Source organism: Cryphonectria parasitica (assembly GCF_011745365.1).
Source record: "Cryphonectria parasitica EP155 unplaced genomic scaffold M406scaffold_1, whole genome shotgun sequence".
Lineage (NCBI taxonomy): Eukaryota > Fungi > Ascomycota > Sordariomycetes > Diaporthales > Cryphonectriaceae > Cryphonectria > Cryphonectria parasitica.
Genome location: NW_024468909.1, coordinates 4695563 through 4715522, shown reverse-complemented (window position 1 = coordinate 4715522; position 19960 = coordinate 4695563). Strand labels below are relative to the sequence as shown.

At 51.8% G+C, this 19960-nt stretch overlaps 4 protein-coding genes across 4 annotated transcripts; 1 reads left to right on the top strand and 3 right to left on the bottom strand.

Annotated features, from left to right (window-relative positions):
* Positions 1-1723: 1723 nt before the first annotated feature.
* On the bottom strand, positions 1724-4471 carry M406DRAFT_245012 (uncharacterized protein; the record flags this gene model as incomplete). The annotated part of the gene is made up of 2 exons (XM_040916295.1): positions 1724-4053; positions 4162-4471. 2 exons carry the CDS (start codon positions 4469-4471, stop codon positions 1724-1726), a joined length of 2640 nt encoding a protein of 879 aa, XP_040781615.1.
* Positions 4472-6841: 2370 nt separating this feature from the next.
* M406DRAFT_326078 (uncharacterized protein) lies at positions 6842-8888 on the bottom strand (the record flags this gene model as incomplete). The annotated part of the gene is made up of 9 exons (XM_040920044.1): positions 6842-7148; positions 7207-7373; positions 7450-7466; positions 7538-7627; positions 7690-7780; positions 8048-8067; positions 8123-8323; positions 8473-8661; positions 8792-8888. The coding sequence occupies 9 exons, from the start codon at positions 8886-8888 to the stop codon at positions 6842-6844; spliced, it is 1179 nt and encodes a 392-aa protein (XP_040781614.1).
* A 1459-nt stretch (positions 8889-10347) lies between these two features.
* Positions 10348-12774, top strand: M406DRAFT_326077 (uncharacterized protein; the record flags this gene model as incomplete). Its single annotated transcript, XM_040920043.1, has 5 exons — positions 10348-10384; positions 10676-10831; positions 11207-11426; positions 11466-11785; positions 11975-12774. 5 exons carry the CDS (start codon positions 10348-10350, stop codon positions 12772-12774), a joined length of 1533 nt encoding a protein of 510 aa, XP_040781613.1.
* Positions 12775-18637: 5863 nt separating this feature from the next.
* M406DRAFT_354514 (phosphatidylserine decarboxylase) lies at positions 18638-19677 on the bottom strand (the record flags this gene model as incomplete). Its single annotated transcript, XM_040922938.1, has 1 exon — positions 18638-19677. A coding segment is annotated over one exon (709 nt), but the record flags the coding sequence as incomplete, so codon positions are not given.
* Between the last annotated feature and the right edge of the window lie 283 nt (positions 19678-19960).

Genomic DNA, 19960 nt, shown 5'->3' with positions numbered 1-19960 from the left:
GAGCAAAGGTCTTTCCATTACTTGTTCCCACGAGTCAGTGTCCTCTGAGGCCTGCTTTTCCCTCACCCCACCCAGTGACGGGAGGTGTACACCACTGAAAAACCCATTCATCCATGCCTCACCACATATGCTGCATGCAAACAAACAGACAGGCCTCAACGTCGTCCTCGGAAAAGGTTGTAAACCCAGAAGGTCAGCCTCTGTGTCTAGTCCCAAGGTTGTAAATGTAGCTGTAAAGTTCATGGTAAAGTCATTTCATATTCAGTTTCCCTCAATGAGGGAAAGAAGTAATCGTACACAATTTTTTTTTTTCCTTTCCCGATGATGCATCAACAGATGTTGACAGAGCCAACCCTCCCCTCTTTCATTATTATGACCTTTGTATGCTCCGGTATGCTGAAGAAAACGCCTCTTAGCCACCTGACATGTGGGGCAAATCCGCCCTCCCATCTGATAGAACGCCGTGATGTTGTTAGGGTTTTCCCCCCATATGCTTTGAGAAAAACAGACTGTCCTCCCACCTTTGCGAGACCGATGTCGCAAGGGAATGCAATCTATGCCGTAGACCAAGTAAGGGCCAGCATAGGCCAGCATTGTGCCCTGCCTCATAATGGTAGCCAGAACGCCCTGGGAAAGTATGAAAAGAGAGGGAGAAATCAAGAAAGGAAGAAAAAAACAAAAAGAGAAACAACAGAGGAAAGTTCTCCCACCCTCGCAATGTCAACATCGCAGAGTACGTAATGCCATAGTCCAAGTGATGGCCAGCATAGACCAAGTTTGCGTTATTGTACAATGGCAGCCAGAACGCCCTGGGAAGGGGAAGGGGGTAGGAAGAACAACAAGGAGGAAGATACAGGAATAAAAGGAAATACAAAACAAAAAAGCCACGGACTCTGGTGTTGCAAAGCCACCCGTGGACCTTGAGTCCGACCACTTGTGGTACATCAGGGCGTAGATAGCCTTCCGGGCAGCTTCCACCATTGAGAGGCCTCCGAGGCCTTTCCTCTGCAGTACAACCGCAAATGAAAGAGGAACTGCTGTCATCATTAACACAATCTGTCGGACACGGTGAGGCCGAGTTTTCGAAGGATACTGTCGACCCGGAGGAGTCCATATGCCAAGCTACACCGGCCAGCGTCTGGTCCGAGGGCTCCCGATAAGACCACAACACAATCCTTGGCGGCCTCGAGCAATGTAGAAGAGCTGCTGAGTTGCTCTCTGTCATACTCGCAACGACGTGGCCGACAGTCTTTTTTTCTTTCTTTTTCTTTCTTCGTTTCTTTTTTTCCCCTTCTTGTTCTTCTTCTTTCCCTTCTCTTTACTTTCTCTTTCTTTCATTCATTCACCAGGCACTGTGCGAGCCTGAAGCTGCGGTGCCCCAATCGCCACCACTGAGATTGAGATCGGCCCGGATTTCGTCGAGTGAAGCTTGGTTTGCGCTGCCCCAAGCGCCGGCGTCGTCATTGAGAATTGTACCCGCGTCTTCCTCCTCACCAGACTGATGAACGGGGTTACCGCTGATGTACGGTACAAGTTGTGGAACTGGGACGAGTTGAGCCCAATCGTCGTCATCGACTTGGTCTTGGCCATCGTCAATGCTCTCGTGTCCATCCGCATCAATGATACCGTGCTCCTCGTCGTCGTTGTCGTCGTCGTAGTTGTCATCGTAGTTGTCATCGTCCGCATACATCCAATAGTCGCCGTCACTGTCGTTCAGGTCCTCCTAGGGGCCGCGCGAAGTGAGCTGCATCAACTCTAGCTGGACCTCTTCGTCCGCATCGAGGGATGTGGGGACTTTCGTCGCCCGACCAAAGAAGCGTCCCTGGCCAGGATTAGGATTGCCATCGGCCATAGCGGCCTGGATGACGGTGTCCTCAAAGTAACGCTGCCAGCCAAAGCCAAAGCCAAAGACGGCCCGCATCTGATATTTCTCCTTTTCGGTGATGTGAGGCATGATCTTGGCGAGCAGGTCCTCATCGGACGTCAACATCTTGAGATCGTACTCCCTCAGCTTGCCAACCAGGCTCTCGGTGTGCTTGACATGGATTGGATAGTCCGGGATGATCTGCCAGTTGTTGATGGAGGGTATGTCAATCAAGACGTAGCCGCAGGATCTGAAAGTCATGGACTGGAGGCTCTGTTTATCCTCCCGGCCCCGGAAAATGCGGGACCAGTTCGCCGTGAGATTCTTCTCGAGATTGTCCAGAACCTGCAGATACTCCTGACCGCCTACGGTACGGTTCAGCAGTTGGATAGCCGTTGGCGCCAATCCCAGTCGTGCCAGGATATGAGGCCAGGACCATCCACGCCATCGAAGAGGGTACACGACCACCTCGTTCAGGATAGGAGGAATGCCCGAGTTCACTGCGATTCCAGTGGCGTGGGCCGCTGCCTGAGCTCCTCCCGCCTGGGGTGGAGGGGCAGCAGCAGCCTGAGGGGGAGCTGCTAGCTGCATAGGGACGACGCCACCAACACCGCCGCCGCCACCAACACCAACACCAGGAGCAGGCACATGTCCAGCAGCACCAGGAAGCCATGTCCAAGCAGGGTTGGGAGTGTTGTCGAGGGGGTTCTCAAGGAGAAACCAGGTTCCAGGCTCAGCTCCAGCACAGAGCGGCCAGGGCCAATGAGTAGGTTTGGGTTCACCAGCAGACGTGTGGGGATAGATGCGGACCTCTGGGCCTGTGCTTACGGGTCCTGAGAGGGACACAGAGTTCAGGTTGACGTGGACAAGAGCCTCCATGCCCATGTGCTTGAAGAAGCACAGGAACACATGTGGAGAGAACCAGCAGTTCTTGAGAGACAGCCTCTGCACATAGGGAAGGTGGAGAACTTCATGTGGCTCCATCACATGCTGGGAAGAGGTCATGTGCTCGACTCTGGAGACAACAGGAGCTGGCAGGATGTAGCGATCACGCTGGCTCTTGCCCATGGCATACTCGCCGCCACAGATCCACTCAAAAGAGACATGTCTGATGTTGGGCTGCTCGCCAACATAGTCCTGCAGGAGCTTAAAGACACTGCCGCAGGTGAAAAGTGGGGATTTACGACGCTCAACGACATGACCACTTGATTGCTTGTGAACCTCGCGCCAGTCAGCAATCACGCCCAGGTGAAGTGTCTCGATACAGGTCATGGTCTCCCAGAACGAACTGTTGCACCATGTTGCAATGTGGCAACCAGAGCAGCGCGCAATGGTGAGCTGGCGGAGGTTCTGGAACGAGTCCTTGTTGTCCATGACCGCGATGCGGTACGATTGCATGAGGGCACGATGAGCCCACTCGAGCTCCAGCAGCATCTCTGCCTGCGCTATAGTGAGGTCAAGGGGAAGGAGTTTTTGCCCCGGCTGTGTCTCCGGGGTGCTGCCGGCTCGGGCCATGTCCTCGAGATTGATCGCCTGCTCGATATGCTGAATGATGACCCGCGTGTCGGTAGTCTCACCAGCTGCGAGTCTGGAAAGGCGCGTGCGAGCGATCTGGCCATCAGGCTGCTCCACGTCTTCCCACTCGATGATACCTTCGCAGCCCTCGTCCTCGAGGAGGCGCAAGATCACGAGGGGCCACTCCTCCACGGAATAACCCGCATTCAATGCCATCTGCCTGAGCATCTTGAGGCTGGGAGATGGCTCCCAGTCATTGATGAAAGTGGAGGAGACACGAGTCTCAGGTGCGCCGTCTCCATAAGTAGTAGGTCTGAAGACGGATGGGCCGTCAGGAGACATGTATGGGTTGATATCGGGGCCGTGCAGCCAGCCCAGTCCGACGTCGCACGAAATGCCAATGTCCGTGACGTTGCCGAGATGTTGGAACGCTTTCTTCATGTATCCGGTCTCGTCTGCCAGATGCTCCAAGCCTTCGAGCTGTGAGTAGCGCTGGTAACTCATAATCGGCCAGCGGTAGAGACCCCAAGGCGCGCGGATGATCTCCTGGTTGACCTTGACGGGAGGGCTACCTAAATCGCGCTCATTCACCTCGAGGGCGAGAGCGAATTTCCGCATTTTGTGGCCAAATTCTTGGAAAACGCGGTGGCCACCCGAAATTACAAACTTGTCGTCTTCCAGGTCGGTGTCGGCGGCTTGACGCTGCGGGGAAGGCTCGCCTCCTGAGTTGATCCCCTCGAGCTGGATGCTCTTGAATACCAAGCGTTTACTGCCCATAATACGACGTGGGTTGACATTCAAGAGACCATAGGTCGCCTCAAACTCAGGGCGAAAAGGCACGACCACGATATTGAAGTAGGTCTCTGAAAGCTTGGAGTCGAACTCGTGGTTCACACAACGCATGCTCTGTACGTCTTTGCGAGGGAGGAATTGGATAATCGAGTTGAATATCTCCACCGGAATATGGTCGGCAGGCCAAGTAGGGAGGCGGGGTTTGGATGGTTGGATTGCTCGCGCCCAGGCTCGCTCTCGGGCTTGCTCCCGGGCCTCCTCCTCGGCATTCTTTCTGGCTTGCTTCCTGGCACGCTTCATGGCACGCCTGGCGGCCCGCTTCGACACCTTGACCGTGTGTATCGAGGCATCAAGGTCCTCGTCGACCACTTCAGCATCTCCATGGTCGCCGCCCTGAGGACCATCCGATGGAGTCGCCGATCGCGGTGAGTCTGGTAGAGGGATTTCGGCCGCTGAGGGCGTGGTCGATGGATGCACGCTGCTAGTGTCGAGATCTCGGTCAATAACATTTGTGTTTGCATCGTCGCAGCCCTGCAGGCCGCCCGACGAGCTGAATGGTCTCGGCGAGTCTGACAGGGAGGTCGCGGACGCGGACGCGGTGGCTGGTAGATGAACAACGACAGTTGAAATCGAACCGAGACTGGGGGTAAGTGGATCTGAGGCCGACGACATCTTGCGACGCTTAGCCGCTCGACCCAAAGGCTCCTCTTCCGACATGGTGGTTTCGATGAAGCAAGACTACTGGAGCCAAGATGTCAGTATCCAAAGCGCGTCGCGCAGAAATCCTACTGATTTATCGACACACCTGTGATCTTGAGCTTTGTTAGGAGAAAATGCTAAACTGGGTCTCGCAGTCCATATGGAGTAAGGATGTCTGGCAGGTAGCAGCGATTGCTTCTCTTGAACAATCACGTGGACATCCCACAGGAAGGAGGATGAAGCTTGAAGGACGGCAAGAGTTGTTGCGGGGGAATCGTGGTAGTCATGTAGCTGGGACAATGTTGTTATTGTCTAGTGGTGGGTATCGCGCAGCGAGAGTTGATGGTTTGGCGCGTCCAGTGTGTTTGCGACACTGTCGCAATGGTGGTGTTTCTGGAGGTGACAATTTTGGTGCTGGCTTGGTCGCAGAGAATAGGCTTGAAAGCAGGAACAAGAAGATATTAAAACAACTGAGGATCTAGGAAGGTGATTCTAGATCCCATGTCGAGCAGTGATTTGCTAGAATGTACAAGCTCTAGAGGTTGAGGAAATTATTGTCAGATCATGAGTGCGTCAATGCTGAGGGTGGAAGGGGAGGAGGGCGGTGTCTTTCGATGGAGGGGATTTAGCCTAGGCATGCGTGGATCAAGGGGACCCACCTTCGAAGTTCAATGTGGAGCAGGACCCCTACCACAGGTACAAAGCCTTTGTACCTTAGCCCTACGAACATCACAAACAAAATTCCAAGAGCCCAACACACCACATCAAGTTGATCAACTCCATGCTGAGCAATATGAATTTAAATTACCAAGCAGTCACATCCATCTTCACAATTTCTTCTAGCAATAGAGTCAAACCAATTCTCAATCCTTGTGTAAAAGGAGGGTACGCACATGTTGCCATATTCAGCCTGCACTCAAACCCTGTCGTGCCTGTCTACCTTCATATGCTGCTCCCCCACCCCAGCAACCAGCATCCAGCGCTACTGGCGCGTTCCGTCAAAACCCCTGCCCACCCGGCTGTAGGCGACTTCCTAAGTCAGTACCTTGCAAGGATGGCACAGATCATCGAAAACAACGTCAAAAGCACATTTTCCATGTGCTTATGTTCCGTTTCCCATCTATGACCGAGTCAATTATGTGCATGAGCGGACACAGTGCTCGCCCAGACATCTCTGAGGGAAACTGAAACAACATGGTTGCGGATTTTGCCTCTCTTCTTTCAATACTCAGATGTTCATTCCACCCAAGTTCATAATAGCTAACAGCTGAGACAGAATTCAACAAAAGGTGAGAATCAACAAAGGAAAGACAAGCCTGATTGGACGTATGCTTCAGCCAGCTCCAAAATATTCATCGCAAATCAAAGCATTCCCAGAAAGTGTTCATGTCTTCGTTACAGGGGCCTGTTTAGCCCCACGATTTTCGCTCTCCATACCCAAGTTCCCTCCTGTGTATCTGAGATATCATGGATCATAAGGTCGTAGGCCACTTCCCCGAAGCAGCGCGAGGCAAAGTAGCGTCCCTGTTGTTGCTGTTGCTGTGGTTTGTCATCGTCGTCACTTGACTGTCATTCTGCCAAAAATTCTCGCAAGCTTCAAATGGGATGAAAGGAAATGAAGTTGGGGGGGGGGGGGAATAAAAAAGGAAAAAAAGAGGAGAGAACTCAAAGGAGATTTATTCATCGTCGAATAAGTCCGAGGGACAGCTGGCAAAATAATTCTCTGAGGCCTTCTGTTGAAGGTCACTCCGGTGCGTTTGCCAGGAACATTGACCAGGTCCCCTTTCCACCAGCTAATGCTGGCAGCAACGTATTGAGAAAGAAGCAGCCTGCGCGTGATGGACAGGATGATGTCCGCGCTGGAACCATGGGTATGTCACGGGGGCGGCCATGTGCGGCCAACCGCCAGACTCCCTGCAGCCTACGGCAATGCAATCTCTTTTTTGAGATGCATCGCACTCCTCGGCTCTTTTAGTCGAAGAATGATTTCACAGCATTCTTCGCGATCTCCCAGTCCTCCTCCACGACCTCCCCGAGAAACATAACCTTGACATTATGCTCGATAGTTACGACCTTTGCATAATTGACCCTCGAGGCATCGTTCAGGGGTTGATTGTTGGGCGCTGTTGTGATAGCACGAATCGGCGCGAAGCCAGGCATAGGCTCACCCGGCAATAGCGTTGGCCCATTTCCCGGCGGGCTCTCGTATATGATCCCGTGTTGCTTCGCCTTAGCACCATTTTTGATGCAACCCTGGCCTCCATACGAGTAGATAGGGCTAGAATAGTCTATCAGTATTTCTCTGCTTGCAATAGTCGAGGTGGTATGCGACTTACACGCAAGTACAGTGGCCCTCCCTGTTGTTAATGATGATGAAGCGGCGGAATCCCCTCCAGAATGCATTCTGGTGATCTGCCAACAGAGTATCTACGCATGTAAGGAAGCTACCGGCCTGGCCTGTTGGTGCCATGCCTTTTGGTTCAGCCCACATCACCTTGATAATCTGCCAATACTCTCAGTCATCTCTGAATGGTTTACACTTGGAAAAAGTTCAACATATTATTGAAGTGTAAACTGACCTTGCCAGGCTGGAAAGCTGACGATGGGTATATTTGGAAATCTTTCAATGTTAGACTCTGCAGTACATATGATCATTAGGAAACGTACTTGAGTCCAAATATTCCTTGCCATTCTTATTTCTCCGAATATTCGGAGCACCTTTGGTGGCATTGCTCCTGAGCTCTACAGGAGGCAGCCCTAATCACGAGAGCACAATACATTAGTATAGACTGCTGACAGCTGATGATTATCACACATACCACCAGACGAATTCTGACCTTGAGAGGAATTCACGCCAAAGAACGCGCCGCCCTGGCCTTGATAGCCAGACTGCCCGTTAGGTGACCATTGCTGGGGAAGTGCATCGTGATCACCACGATGAGGCTGGTGGTGCCAATTTGATGCTTCATGTTTGCCTGCCCGTTAGCCTTGGCGAGGGACGCAGCGCAAAAGCTACTTGTATTGCTTACAGCTTTCTTGCTGCGTTCTGTGGTGGTGTTTCCCACCGCTACGAGAGCTTTCCCCATATGTCACAGGCTCTTGGCGACGAGATGATGCTGGCAAAGCGATTAGCTTGGCCGGATGTGCCTCGTTGCAACGAGTTCGGGAGAAACTCACACTTTTTTTGTCTGTGCGAGCTGTGGTGAGATGTATGGTCGTCTTTAGAAGACCGCCTGTGCCCACTCGAACTACCATGAGACGGAGCTGGATGAACCGGGAGCCCAGCTGGGGCCGGGTCCAGGCCCTCCTGGTATCCAGACGTAGGACCAGTGTTGTAGCTGCTCTGGTATGCTTGGGGGTCGTTTCCTTGCCAATAGCCACCTGAAGGATCGTTCCATGCAGGTGCTGAAGAGGATCCAGCTTTGAGAATTTGGAAAGTCAGCCTGGGGCTTTCTACAAGAGGTATGGGTAATTGCCTGCTGCCTCTTACCCAAAGCGTTGGCAGTTTGTCCAAAAGGATCGTGTACCCGCTCGTGAAGGAAGAATGTTGGGGAAGGCCCCCACGGCAGAGTGAGAGGCAAGAGGGGATGGGATCAACGCACCGTGAGTTTGGCCTCCGCCATACATATAATTGGAAGATGAGCCCCAATAATCGGTCTGCTGGTCTGAATCCCCAGCAAGACCAGCAGAAACAGAGACCTGGTCTGATGGATTCGAAGTGCGCGGAATCAAAGATGGTGGTACTGGCGGGCACAGGGATGGCAAGCCCTTCTGATCAAAATACTGGGAATCTGTGATATATTTCCGAACCTCCTTTATTTTTCCGCCAGCTGATGATAACATTAGAGGACATGCACTGAAACTCTCTGACGGCGACAGCGAGCGTAGGGGAAAGGACTCAAAGCAGATGAACATACGTACGTTGGATTTTATAGCCCAACCAGTAGTATCTTTTTTCCTTGTCATCCCAGTACGCGCCCTTTCCGTCCCAGTGGATCTCGTCTGTGCTCGAGCTCATGGCTACACCAAGTGGGCTTATGAAGCCTTCTCTTCTTGGTCGGCAGCACTGTCACGATTGGCCTGCTGCGCAGAGGAGAGTAGAGTCAATTGAAGGCCTTGAATTTACAAATATGTGCAGAGAGACACTGCTCGGATAAACTGATGGAGGAGATGGTCAGCAGGAATACAAGATGAGGAAACTTGAGAGTGGGATAGACGAGATATTTATCAACAGCCAGCAGCAAGTAGTCCAGGCTTAGACATGGTGGGCATCTTCAAGTATTGGATATCTTGTGGGGAAACACACACAAGAGACCATTTTCAGCCTCAATTTCCCGTCATTGGGCCGAGGGTGGCTATGATGACGGCCATGAGAAGAGTGATAAAGTGTGCACAGGTCTCATAAACGGCGTCGATGCGATACGTCCCATTGGTACTCTTGCCTCTCAACCCACACAACATGGTTAAGAGCCAGATCTTTCCATAAGAGGTATCGAGCGATAGCCGTAGACAGCGCGCGCGAGTAGTTCCAGCGTACTAGCAACGTCTTCTGCGTTGTGGATGCGTTCCCCTTGGGCTCCCCACCCACCTTCTGCGCATGTTGCATAACTCGTGATCAAGGTAAAGCCAATGAATTCCTAGTGCCATGATGCGAGAGGTCCCACCTAGCAGGAGATACTAGGAACTTATGACATAAACCTCAGGCTTGGGGGTGCTCGACTTCATCTATGGCTTGGCACGTCGTACTCAGGATCCTGAACTGGCAATCCCATATCCAAATACAGACGTCCTTGATTCTCGACTGGACCTGACAGCATTCTTAGCATTGTTATCTGAAGATATCTGAAGGCTGCAGTTCCGAAGGATAGGGAAAGCAGGAGGGGAAGATGGTTATAATAGAGACTCAAGAGCCGGACAGAAGGAACTGATAAACCCGGGGGAGAAGACACCATGCATGGGCTACTATGGTTTCCGTTTTCTTTGGTGTACCATATCAGTACTGCAGGTTGATTGCTCGGAATAATTTGTCAAGGAGGAGGAAGAGGAAGAAGGGAGTGGGGTGGAGACGAAATTGGCAGGTCATGTTCTGTGGGCAGGTCAGGAGCCATGTTGCGTATAATGAGGTCGTACGGTGGGAAATTATTCGGGTGCGCTGCTACAGTACCATAGCGGTAGTGCTGAGGTACCACGAGCATGTGCATCATACATAGTGCCGCGCTAGACATGTGCTACAGGAGCCAGGTCCAGCATGTACAGGAAAGTCCCAACCTTGTCAACAACCCAACCCCTGTTCAATACTACCTTATACAATGAACCGGTGTGCAGGGGTCCCATTTTCACTCATGGATTGTCATGCCACCCTCTGCCCTACGAAACTGTGAAAGGTTTTGGCAGGAACTCAAATTACGCGTGTCTCTTTGGAAGGGGGGGGGGGGGGATACTCAGCTCCAACCTATATCGGCTGGTCGGATTGCAAAATGTTTCCAGCGGTCGAGCCTACACGTCTGCTATTAGGTGAGGAGCATTTCCGAGGTCATGCTGGCAGCGGGGAGTTGTTCAGCTTGACTTCTTTTTCCTCCCTTACCTGAAACCGCCCGGGCCGGGCCAGAGAAACCCCCATCGCAAAAACAAATTTCATCTACGACAACTCATTTCCCTTGAATAATTCCACCTTAGCCTATGCGGCCCGAGCCTTGCATTTAACACTGCAGCGTGTCCAAGCTAATTTCTCCGCGGTGGACGCGGGTACATCTAATACAGCCTTGTCGCGTGCGCGCTGCCCCCATCTCGACTCACATGCTACAGTGACAGAAGCCACACGCGTGGAGCTCAAAAAGTTCCAACTTGGCATTTTCAAGCCCTATGGTCGTTTGCCCCCCTCCCTGGCTATCCCTACAAAACAACTCAGCCATGATAGCCTTGTTCGGAACTACGAGGTGGCTATAACCTCTTGCATCTCAAGTGCGTACTTGGCCAGTCTTCCCTTCCTCCCGCCCCTCCCCCCTTTCCACAATAGTTCAATGTCCCCTTACAAGCCAGTATTGTCATCTAACCAAAAGAGAAAATCAAGACTTATTGTCGATGCCATCTTCACGTCTCTTGCTCCCCCCACTCGTCACGTATCTGCACATCTCGTATTCCTCATGAGTTCAAGCGAATCTTCCAGTGACTATGCGTCAGTTACTGAGGGTCCGTCAGTGAGAAATCTGAGATGGAGTCCAGGTTTCAGGCGCGGCGTCTACCGAGCCTGGCCACCGATAAATTCGCTCTCCTACCCCATCTTGAAGCGTCACACCATATACCGACACATAGTGCAACACATACGAGGGGCCACAGTTTCCAGTACGGGTACTCGTTCAGAGGCCGAGAACAATGAGCTCGATACACCGGAGGACAGATATGTGCGGAACAGGTGGCAGAACCTAGCAGACCAGAAAATCACTGTATACAACATCCGGTCTCACATCAAGGCAACAAGTGCCAAGATCAATAAAGCACGAGAAGATCGGGATGAAGCTGAGCACAAGTTCATGTCTGCTGCTCGATCTGTGCTCACGTTAGTCCTGCCTTCAGCCCAGGTAACATTGCAATGCAGCGACTTGCAAAATCTCTTCCAGGAGATGCAGGAGAAGCGGGAGACATGTCGAGGCTATGAAACGTCAATGGAGACTTTCGAGAAAGAACTGAAGCATGCTCAAGATGAGCTTGATCATTTTGAACGGCTCCTTATCAATGGGCTCCGCAATCCAATTGAAGCTGGAGCAACCCGCGAGCCACTGAAACTTGGTATACCGCCATTGCCACAATCCGAGCTGCTTCTATGTCTCAAGATGGAGCCAGCCAGAACAAACCAATATGCAGAGTGGAGAACACTTATGCATATTGTGCTCGAGTTCAACACGGCAAAACAGAAACGTGTTGAGCTGTTTGCAGAGAAGGAAAAAATCGAAGAGCAAAGAAACATTTACAAACTTTTTGAGCAAAATCATCCTTCAGCCCTCCGATATATCACACCACTTCAGGATCAAGAGTTGAAATTTCTTGACAACTTTTGTGTTGAGAAGTGCAGCGTTTTGAATACACTAAGACACTTGCGCGAAAAAGTGAGGGAACATGTGCAAATCTGCTGCGAAATGAACATCATCCCCCGCTACATCTCCTTATCTGAAGCTCAGAGCTGGTTTCCTGGAGATTTCTCCATCGACGAAGATTTGAAGGATCTCAGTGAAACGGCTGCAGAGTGGACGGGAAACACAACAGTCACAAAAACGACCCAATTCTCGGTTTTGCTATCCAACCCTGCATCTCATCTTCTCCGGGAAGATTTCCCACGGACTGCAAAGGCAGTTCTGAAAAAAGGCAAGGCGGCTCTGAGAAAAACCAAAGACTCTTCAGCCGAGCATCTACAACTCCAGGCTGTCGTGGACTCTGCTGCCAAAGAGGTTTCTATACAGAACCTGCTCAGCGATGCCAAGGAGGGAAACAAGCTTGATTTCATCAACAGATGGATGCTGCAGACTCTACGCACTTCCATACACGAGACTGAGACTCTCTACTCGCAGTATCTGAACACAGGTCCAACAGGCGTCTTGGACCGCGACGAGTGGCAGGAGAGCGTACTAAGCAACTGGTTCGACGATGAGGAAGCTAGCAAAACCCCGCCCAGCATACAGTCTCAAGCTTCAGAGACCACGTGGGAAACAGCACCTCCAACAGCACCATCGTGGCTCAGTGATCCCTTCTCCAATTTCAGTCTCTTGTATGCAAGCGACGATGAGGAAGAGCCGATGGAGACCGAGATGGCCTATAGTAACGGAGATCTCAAGATGTCACATGCAGCAGCCGAATGGCAGGCTGCGGCACCAGGACCAAATGGCAACGATATCACTTTGGAGATGCGTTGAACCTCGCCCAGCCTTCTTTGTGGGAAGGGGGCTCGGCGCATGTCTTGTCACATATTCTCTTCACTTTTGTATCAGATTCATGTGAGAATGGACGGTTCAACCTTTCCACCCCCTGTTCTAATCATCTTTATTTTCACTTACAACGAGGTTTTGGGTACGTATGACAGGATTATAGAAGCTTGTTGGACAGATTTAATGGGCGATACTGTTTTTGTTTATTTCTCTCTTTGTTTCTTCTCTTCTCTCTTGTACCTATTTTCCATAGCAATCTTTCAGGATCCATAGAATGGGTAAGTCTCTGGCAGACATCATCTACCGGCATGTTACTTGTGAACGGACACGCGACCTGACATGCGACCCGACTTGCGATCCCTTTTCCGAATACGTACGACTGTGACTCAAGCTGACGAGCTGAAAAGAACCTAGAACAAAAAGTTAGGTCAGGTGTCAACGCATAAGATTGATGATAATTCTATGGACGGCATGAAAAGTCAGTATGAAAGCCCTGCCACCCCATAATGCACAGACTCGCATCATATCCAGTCGTCACCCACCGCCAAAATGAATCGATAGGCATCCAAAGAGCCCAAGCGGCAGAGCAGGTCTCCACTTCTGGTGTCCATATGAGAAGGGAAAAAATTATCAAAACAAAAAGACAACACCAATCCCCGTCACCGCCCTCCCCCAAAGGAGCAAAACCTCCAAATGTAGGAACCCATCATGTCTTCCCACGTCGTGACTTGCCGGCCTGCTTCTGCTCAACCGGCCACCTACATTAGCCAAAAGATATCTTTGTCGCGTCTCAGTGGCTCGCAAGAGTGGAAATTACTTTCACCATACTAGCTCAAGCAAATTCTCCCTAAGACCGATCGCGTCCCGCGTTTGGACCAGCCACCCTAGCCCCACCCCCTAAAGCCAGCCCTAGAAGGCTGATGACCATTTGTCGGAATAAAGGCATTGGTCTCATGTGGGTGAAAGGGCCTTTCAGGCCCCTGACACCAGGGCCCTTTCACTAGGTTTCAGGCTAGCCGGCCCTTTGTTGTACTTTTCCTATAGAAACGGGTGCACCAGTACCTCTGGCCCCAGGATAGTTAGAAGGATTAGTGCCAGAAATCGATGACCTGGCTTTTCACCCATCCTTCACCCCGATGAGTTCACTGCCCCACATTTGACACCATTTGATCTCTTTACGAGTGGGGGAAGAAAAGCCCCAGTTTGGGGAGGGGGGGGGGGCCGAATAACAAGACTCGAGGTCGGCGATCACAAGAAAGAGAAACTTGGCAGATACAAGCATGGTACTTACATGCTACAACACCCAATTGACACAAAGCCGTAGTACTTTTTTTTCTTTTTTTCCCCTTCCTTTTTCTGGTTCTACCTGCCAAGGTGCGTCGTCATGCACCCACCCCTTTCAGCCCAGCCCGAAATTGCCTTTCCCCCCTGTTTTCTTCCTAGTTGTGCGTAGGAAGCAAAAAGGGGAGGGAAGGGAAATCAGGGTCGTCGGGGGTTACACGCGGGAGGCATATGACACCCTAGGGCAAAAAGTGCAGCCCAGCCCTTTTTTTCTTCCTCTTCCTCCTCCTCCTCCCTTCCTCTCCTTCCTTTTCGCTGCCTCCCTCCCCTACCCTTCCATGCACACCGATCGCCCGCTTCCGTTACATCAGATTTGGGGAAGCTAGTGTCAACTCGGATTCCCCACAAGGCTGCTTCGCGCATACCGGAAGAGGCAATTGCATGGCGGTTCTGGGAGGGAGGGAGAGGATTAGGGATGGCAGACCATTCCTGCGGGGCTGACGGCCAGCGTGACCATCCCTCATCTTGGGCCAATAGAAGGCGTGGCTTTAAGCCTCAGGAAGTTGTGAAATTGTTTGCCTTCGAATGTATTGGCCTGAACTTCGGTAGCGAGGCATGCATAGCGTCCTGCGTACTATGTAGAAAGACGCAACTCTCTGGTTCTGTTAAGGTTCGTCGGTTATTTCCCGTTTTGAATTCATTTTTTTTTCTTTCTCTTTTCTTTTCTTTTCGAAACAAAACAACCCAAGGAAAATCCTTCCTCCGTCTCGCTCTCCTTCTCATCCTTTCTTTTCTTCTCTCTCTTTGTCTTTTCTTTTCCCCCTATTCTACTTTGAGAAGGATATGAAACGAGAAAAAAGTATACGGGTGATACCAAAACCCATGCAGTTGGACACCTTTTTTCCCCGGACCTAAACCCCGTCGACAAATGACGTTCTCACCCTCCCTTCCTCCCCTGCACATTTTACTTGGCAGCCTTTTCCCAAGGCCATAAGCTTCGCATTACTCATACACATGGAACAAAAGCACAAAAAAGCGGTGACCGGTGAAGAATAATCCCTCAGCGACAAGCAAGCTCGTTCTGATGTGGAGGGAAAGAAAGCCAGAGATTGTGAACCTCCCCCCCCCCACCTCCCCTTCGATTCGAAATCAGCCAAGGATCATCGTCATGCAGTTGCTATGGAGGGTGTGCCACCGCGGTAGAGAGTGGTCACGCCCCCAATTTTTTCGGGGTGGTTTCGGGATATGACAGTGGGGGCGGAGAGGCTCCTTGAAATGAATAAAACAAAAGTGCATGAGATTGCGAATTGAACAGGCCGGAGAAGGTTACTCCGCAGAGCCTCATCTTGCCTCGGTGCCGGCCATTTCGGCGAAGTGTAAGTGTGAAGGGGCAGCAGGCCTGTGACTTGATCGGCGTGGAAGGGACGGGAAAGAAGGGGGGGGGGGGAACGGTGTGCTCACCTCACCTCTTTGTGGACAATCGATGCATGGCGTGGGGGCAACTAGCTGTTGGATGTCGAAAAGGAAGAGATAGACCCGGTGAGGTGGGTGTGAGTGAGAAGGTGGCTGAAAGATCGTCCTTGTCAAAAATCCTTCCTATTCATACCAAAATGTGTCGGAATGACAGTTTACACTGCCCTCACCTGGCCTCTCGTCACCCTCAACTCTTACCCCCAAGTCCAACAACGCAGCCATGTTCTTCCCGAAAAGAAAGGCAAGATCATAACGACAGACCATCAGATCCACCCATCGTCTCCTCCAGGCCCGGGCCGAAGATAGATCGCCTGTCAGAATCGTGCCGAGCCGAAGGGCCAGCGGGGGGTGGAGCCGGAAGGGAAGCGATGGCAAGGTTTCCCCCTGACTCGCTCTCTTGCTGTCCTCGTTCTCCAAACTTCCCTAACCCAGCAGTGTAAGAGTCGTCCGTCAGTCATCGTGGTCTGAGATGGAAATGAAGCTGAGGGGCTGGCGCTTTCGGGAGGACTAGACCGGGGTTCAGAGACATCATGCATGCAGTACGGTGGGTATCTGCGCCCGACGACAGTGACGAAAGTCCCAAAGTGCAGTTTTGTATGTGGTCCATGAAGACGGCTTGTAAGGCAATTTGCAGAAGAGTGTACAGCTGCGGGTTTCCAGCACTGTGATATATATATAAAAAAATACATATGTAAAGGCTGGAACGCCTTTTGCCTCGGTAGTTTTCAATCTCTCGCGTTTAGTGTCTCTCCTGACTTTTGGACGCTGTTTTGTTATTCAATACACAATGATCTATGAAAGCCTTAGCAGATCAGACGGAGACGCTGGATTTGATGGGGTACACGCTTCCCTTGAACTTCGATCGCCACCCATCAGCTGCATGCAGCAATCAGTGCGATACCGGCCCTAGAGCACTATCGCATTCCCTCTGCAGGCCTCAGTAGCTCAATATCCCGAGCTTGGGTTATGTCTGGCATGATTCAGTATCTCCACTCTGAAGAGGCCGAGCAATGGGCGGCTCGGAGACCTCAGACTTCATTTCATCCTTGTCCTCAGTTATAGTTTCCGCATCGATCCACAGGCAAAAGAACTCAAGAGCTCGTCTCAGTAGCTCAATGTCTACCACCTGCCTCAGCAGGCCAGAATCGACCAACTGCTGCATCGTCTCTGAATCGCACAACTGCTCAAGCAAGACTCTAGAGTTCTTCGCAATCTCCATCAATGTAAGTGGGGTTCTTGATTCGACATCATGCAACAGCTCTCCGTACCTAGCCAGTCTGGCGAGCTTCTCCTTTGGCATCGTCCGCCCTGGCTTGACAGGCGCGGCGAATAGACTCGAGTTCGAGGAGGAGGCTACTGAGTGAACGCTGTAGGAGCACCGATTGTCCATAAAAGGGTTTCCATCTGGCGATGATGTGGATGTATCCATGGACGTCCCATACGAGGTATCACTGTGAGCTGTGTCGATGTCTGGCTGGTTGACAATGCTGTGTGGTAACGGTGGTTCATCACGTAGCGAGCCGACGTTGAGTGTGGGACTGGCGGGCATGAACCTTGGTTTGTGCCTGTGTGGCAATCTGGCAAGACCACGGAGGCTTACTCTCATACGCTCGACCACCAAATTTGTCGATAATGTTGAAAGATGCTTCTGTCTCCTGGAGTCGAACAGATTTCTCAGTCCCATGAACCCCTTCCATGCCCGTTGTCGGCTGTTCAAAGTAGATGTAGCGCCACCGAGAGGAGAAATTGAAGGCACTGCCATTGAGACTATATCCTCCTTCCGCGATCCCAACGACGTGACAAGGTGTTGGAACTGGTTTTCCAGGTATTCTAGCTGGCTGTCAGAAAAATTCACAAGCCATCTTCAAGAAAGATCAAGTGCTATCAATCATGAGGAGATCAATAGGACGGCTGCATTGCAAGGGTATAAGATTGAATGCTCAGGGCCAAGAGCCATACCTGCCAAAGCGCCTTCGCCAACCTTCTCTAGCTGGTGGACGTACTGCTTGTGGACATTTTCGAAGTCTGCGGTTTCGTGAGCGCTAAGTGGTCGACGTTTTCGAGGTTGGCACGTGGGCCTATCGAGCAGCTCCTGTAGGCATGTGAACGGTGTCGACAACGGGATAGGCGAAAGTGGAGAGTTCTCCGTAGAAAAGGTTGGCGACTTCAGAGCAGTGATAGAGGCCATATCTTCAGTCTCTGACCCACACTCGGAGATTGTGACCGGTGAAGGTTTCAGCGCAATGATGGACGGCCTGTCCATTGACGTCAGTGAGGCAGTGTTGGAGTAATGCTTGTCTGATAGGTGCTCCATGATGTCGTGGTCGTCAATCTGTATGTACCTCGTAGTGACTCTGCGCATCAGGTTGTATATGTAAGTATTAAAGGCTGCCTGTGAAGAGGTGTAAGGTAAAAGAATAGATTTTGTTGACGATAGCAGTCTGAACGAACGTATCAAAGATTATGCACCGAAGGAGAACAGTTGAAGATTTAGAGTCCTCGGGTGGTTGAAAAAGAATAAGAGAAAGGTAGGCCTAGAATTGGAGCGAGGAAGTCTTCATGGGACTGCCGATATGCGAGAGGGAAGGAGAGGGTACGTGCCGATCTTTCCATATGTGCCATAAACTGACCACTCTCATTTGTCATGATGCCGCTCCTGCCTTTCTGCGGTTCTCGTCACATGTAGCCTCTGATGTGTTCTCTATTGACATAAGGGGGCCTCTGTTGGGAGCTAGAAGGAGGTCGAATGTGCTACATACCGGAAAGGTCTTCATTCAGCATTGCCCTCAAAACAATCTGATACTAATGTCTACCTTTTGTCTATTGCTAGTCCAATAGTGGCGGTAGCATCATCCCATAAGTCTCCGTCTGTAAACGACGCCAAACACAGGACACGAACAAGTGATTTGCTGGTGCCTGAAGATAGATAGACAAGGAGACGTGAGATTGGAACGAACATGTCAAGATACGACCACCGGCAGTGAATCTACTGTAGGATTCTACTTTTGACGAGGCAGCTTTTGATCACGCGCCTGTCAAGCCATTCATGACACTTTGAGCGATGATTCGCGGAACCTCATCTTTTGATGCCTCCGGGCAGTTTAAATGATATTTATTGATAGATGGCAGCAAAAACGTCCAAGTAATGAAGGCCTTGGGAGCCAACTTTTATGTCTGGAGATGTTCTTCGCAGGTGGTATACGCCTCAAAGGGCCACCATCGTGTTCATATACCGACTATGCTTCTTCATTGTTGCTCGAAACCTTGGCAACTTGCAAATGTTGTCCATTTAGTCTTTGTTTTGTATTGGAATTTTCGAAAATGGTGGGCTCGACGAGCGAGAATTGCCACAAGAGGTCTGTTCCTGCGCTCTTAGTGTGCAGCCAACTTACATAGTTTCCACAAATGCGTATGCCCACACGACGTCTTCATTCTTCGCTCACCCACCCCAGGGCCTGGCCCATCTTGACCTTGACCCCCTTCTCCACTCCCCAGTTCCACCCTCCGCGCAGCTGCCCCTGCTCGTCTACCTTCCCCAGCGGCGCCTCAAAGACCAGCACGATGGTGCTGCCCAGCTGAAACCCGCCCATCTCCTCGCCCCTCCGTAGCGCGTGGCCCTGCAGCACGGGACTGGCCGTCTCGTACGTCGCCTCCGAGAAGCCCGTGTACAGCTCGCCCCGCGCAGCCGCCTCCTCCGCGGCCCTATCTGCGGCCGTGTCGGTTGTGAGGCTGTTGGTCCTCAGCTCGCGGTCAAAATTGACCTTGATCGAGCCTACGTTGGTCGCGCCGACAGGGACGAAGGAGAAGAAGCCCCAGCGCCACCTGCCGAGGAGCACCACGCGCTCGTTGAGTGTGAAGAGCCCAGGGAGGGTCCGCTGGAGGTAGGGCGATACGCTGTACAGCTCGCCCGCGAAGTGGCGCCTGCGCTCGACGACCCAGTTCGTGGGCGAGTGGAAGCGGTGGTAGTCGCCCGGCGCGAGATAGATGACGGCGTAGTAGAGAGAGGTCGGGTGCTCCTGGGACAGGAGATCGTACCAGGGACGCTCGCCTAGGGCCAGGTCCGCGCGAACCTCTGAGACGGAGGCTGGGGATGCGCCGGTCGATTGGTCCGAGGGCTGGTCTTTGCTCTTGGACATGTCCGCCCCGGAGAAGAAGCCGGGCAGAGTGTAGGGGATGCCATTGACGCGGGCAAATTCCTCGTCCTGCTTGACGACCTCGGCATCCTTCTGGGATTCTCTCTCCTCGGGCGGGGTCCCGTCGTCGCTGAGCGGCGTGCTGATGCCGGACCTCAGACTGGGCGTAGGTGTATTCTTGCCGAGGAGGGCGTCGATGCTGTATGTCATGCCCTTCACCTGCTCGATATCGTTGCCTTCTATCTGTCCAAACTGCAGCACCTTTCCGTCCGCGGGCGATAGCAAGG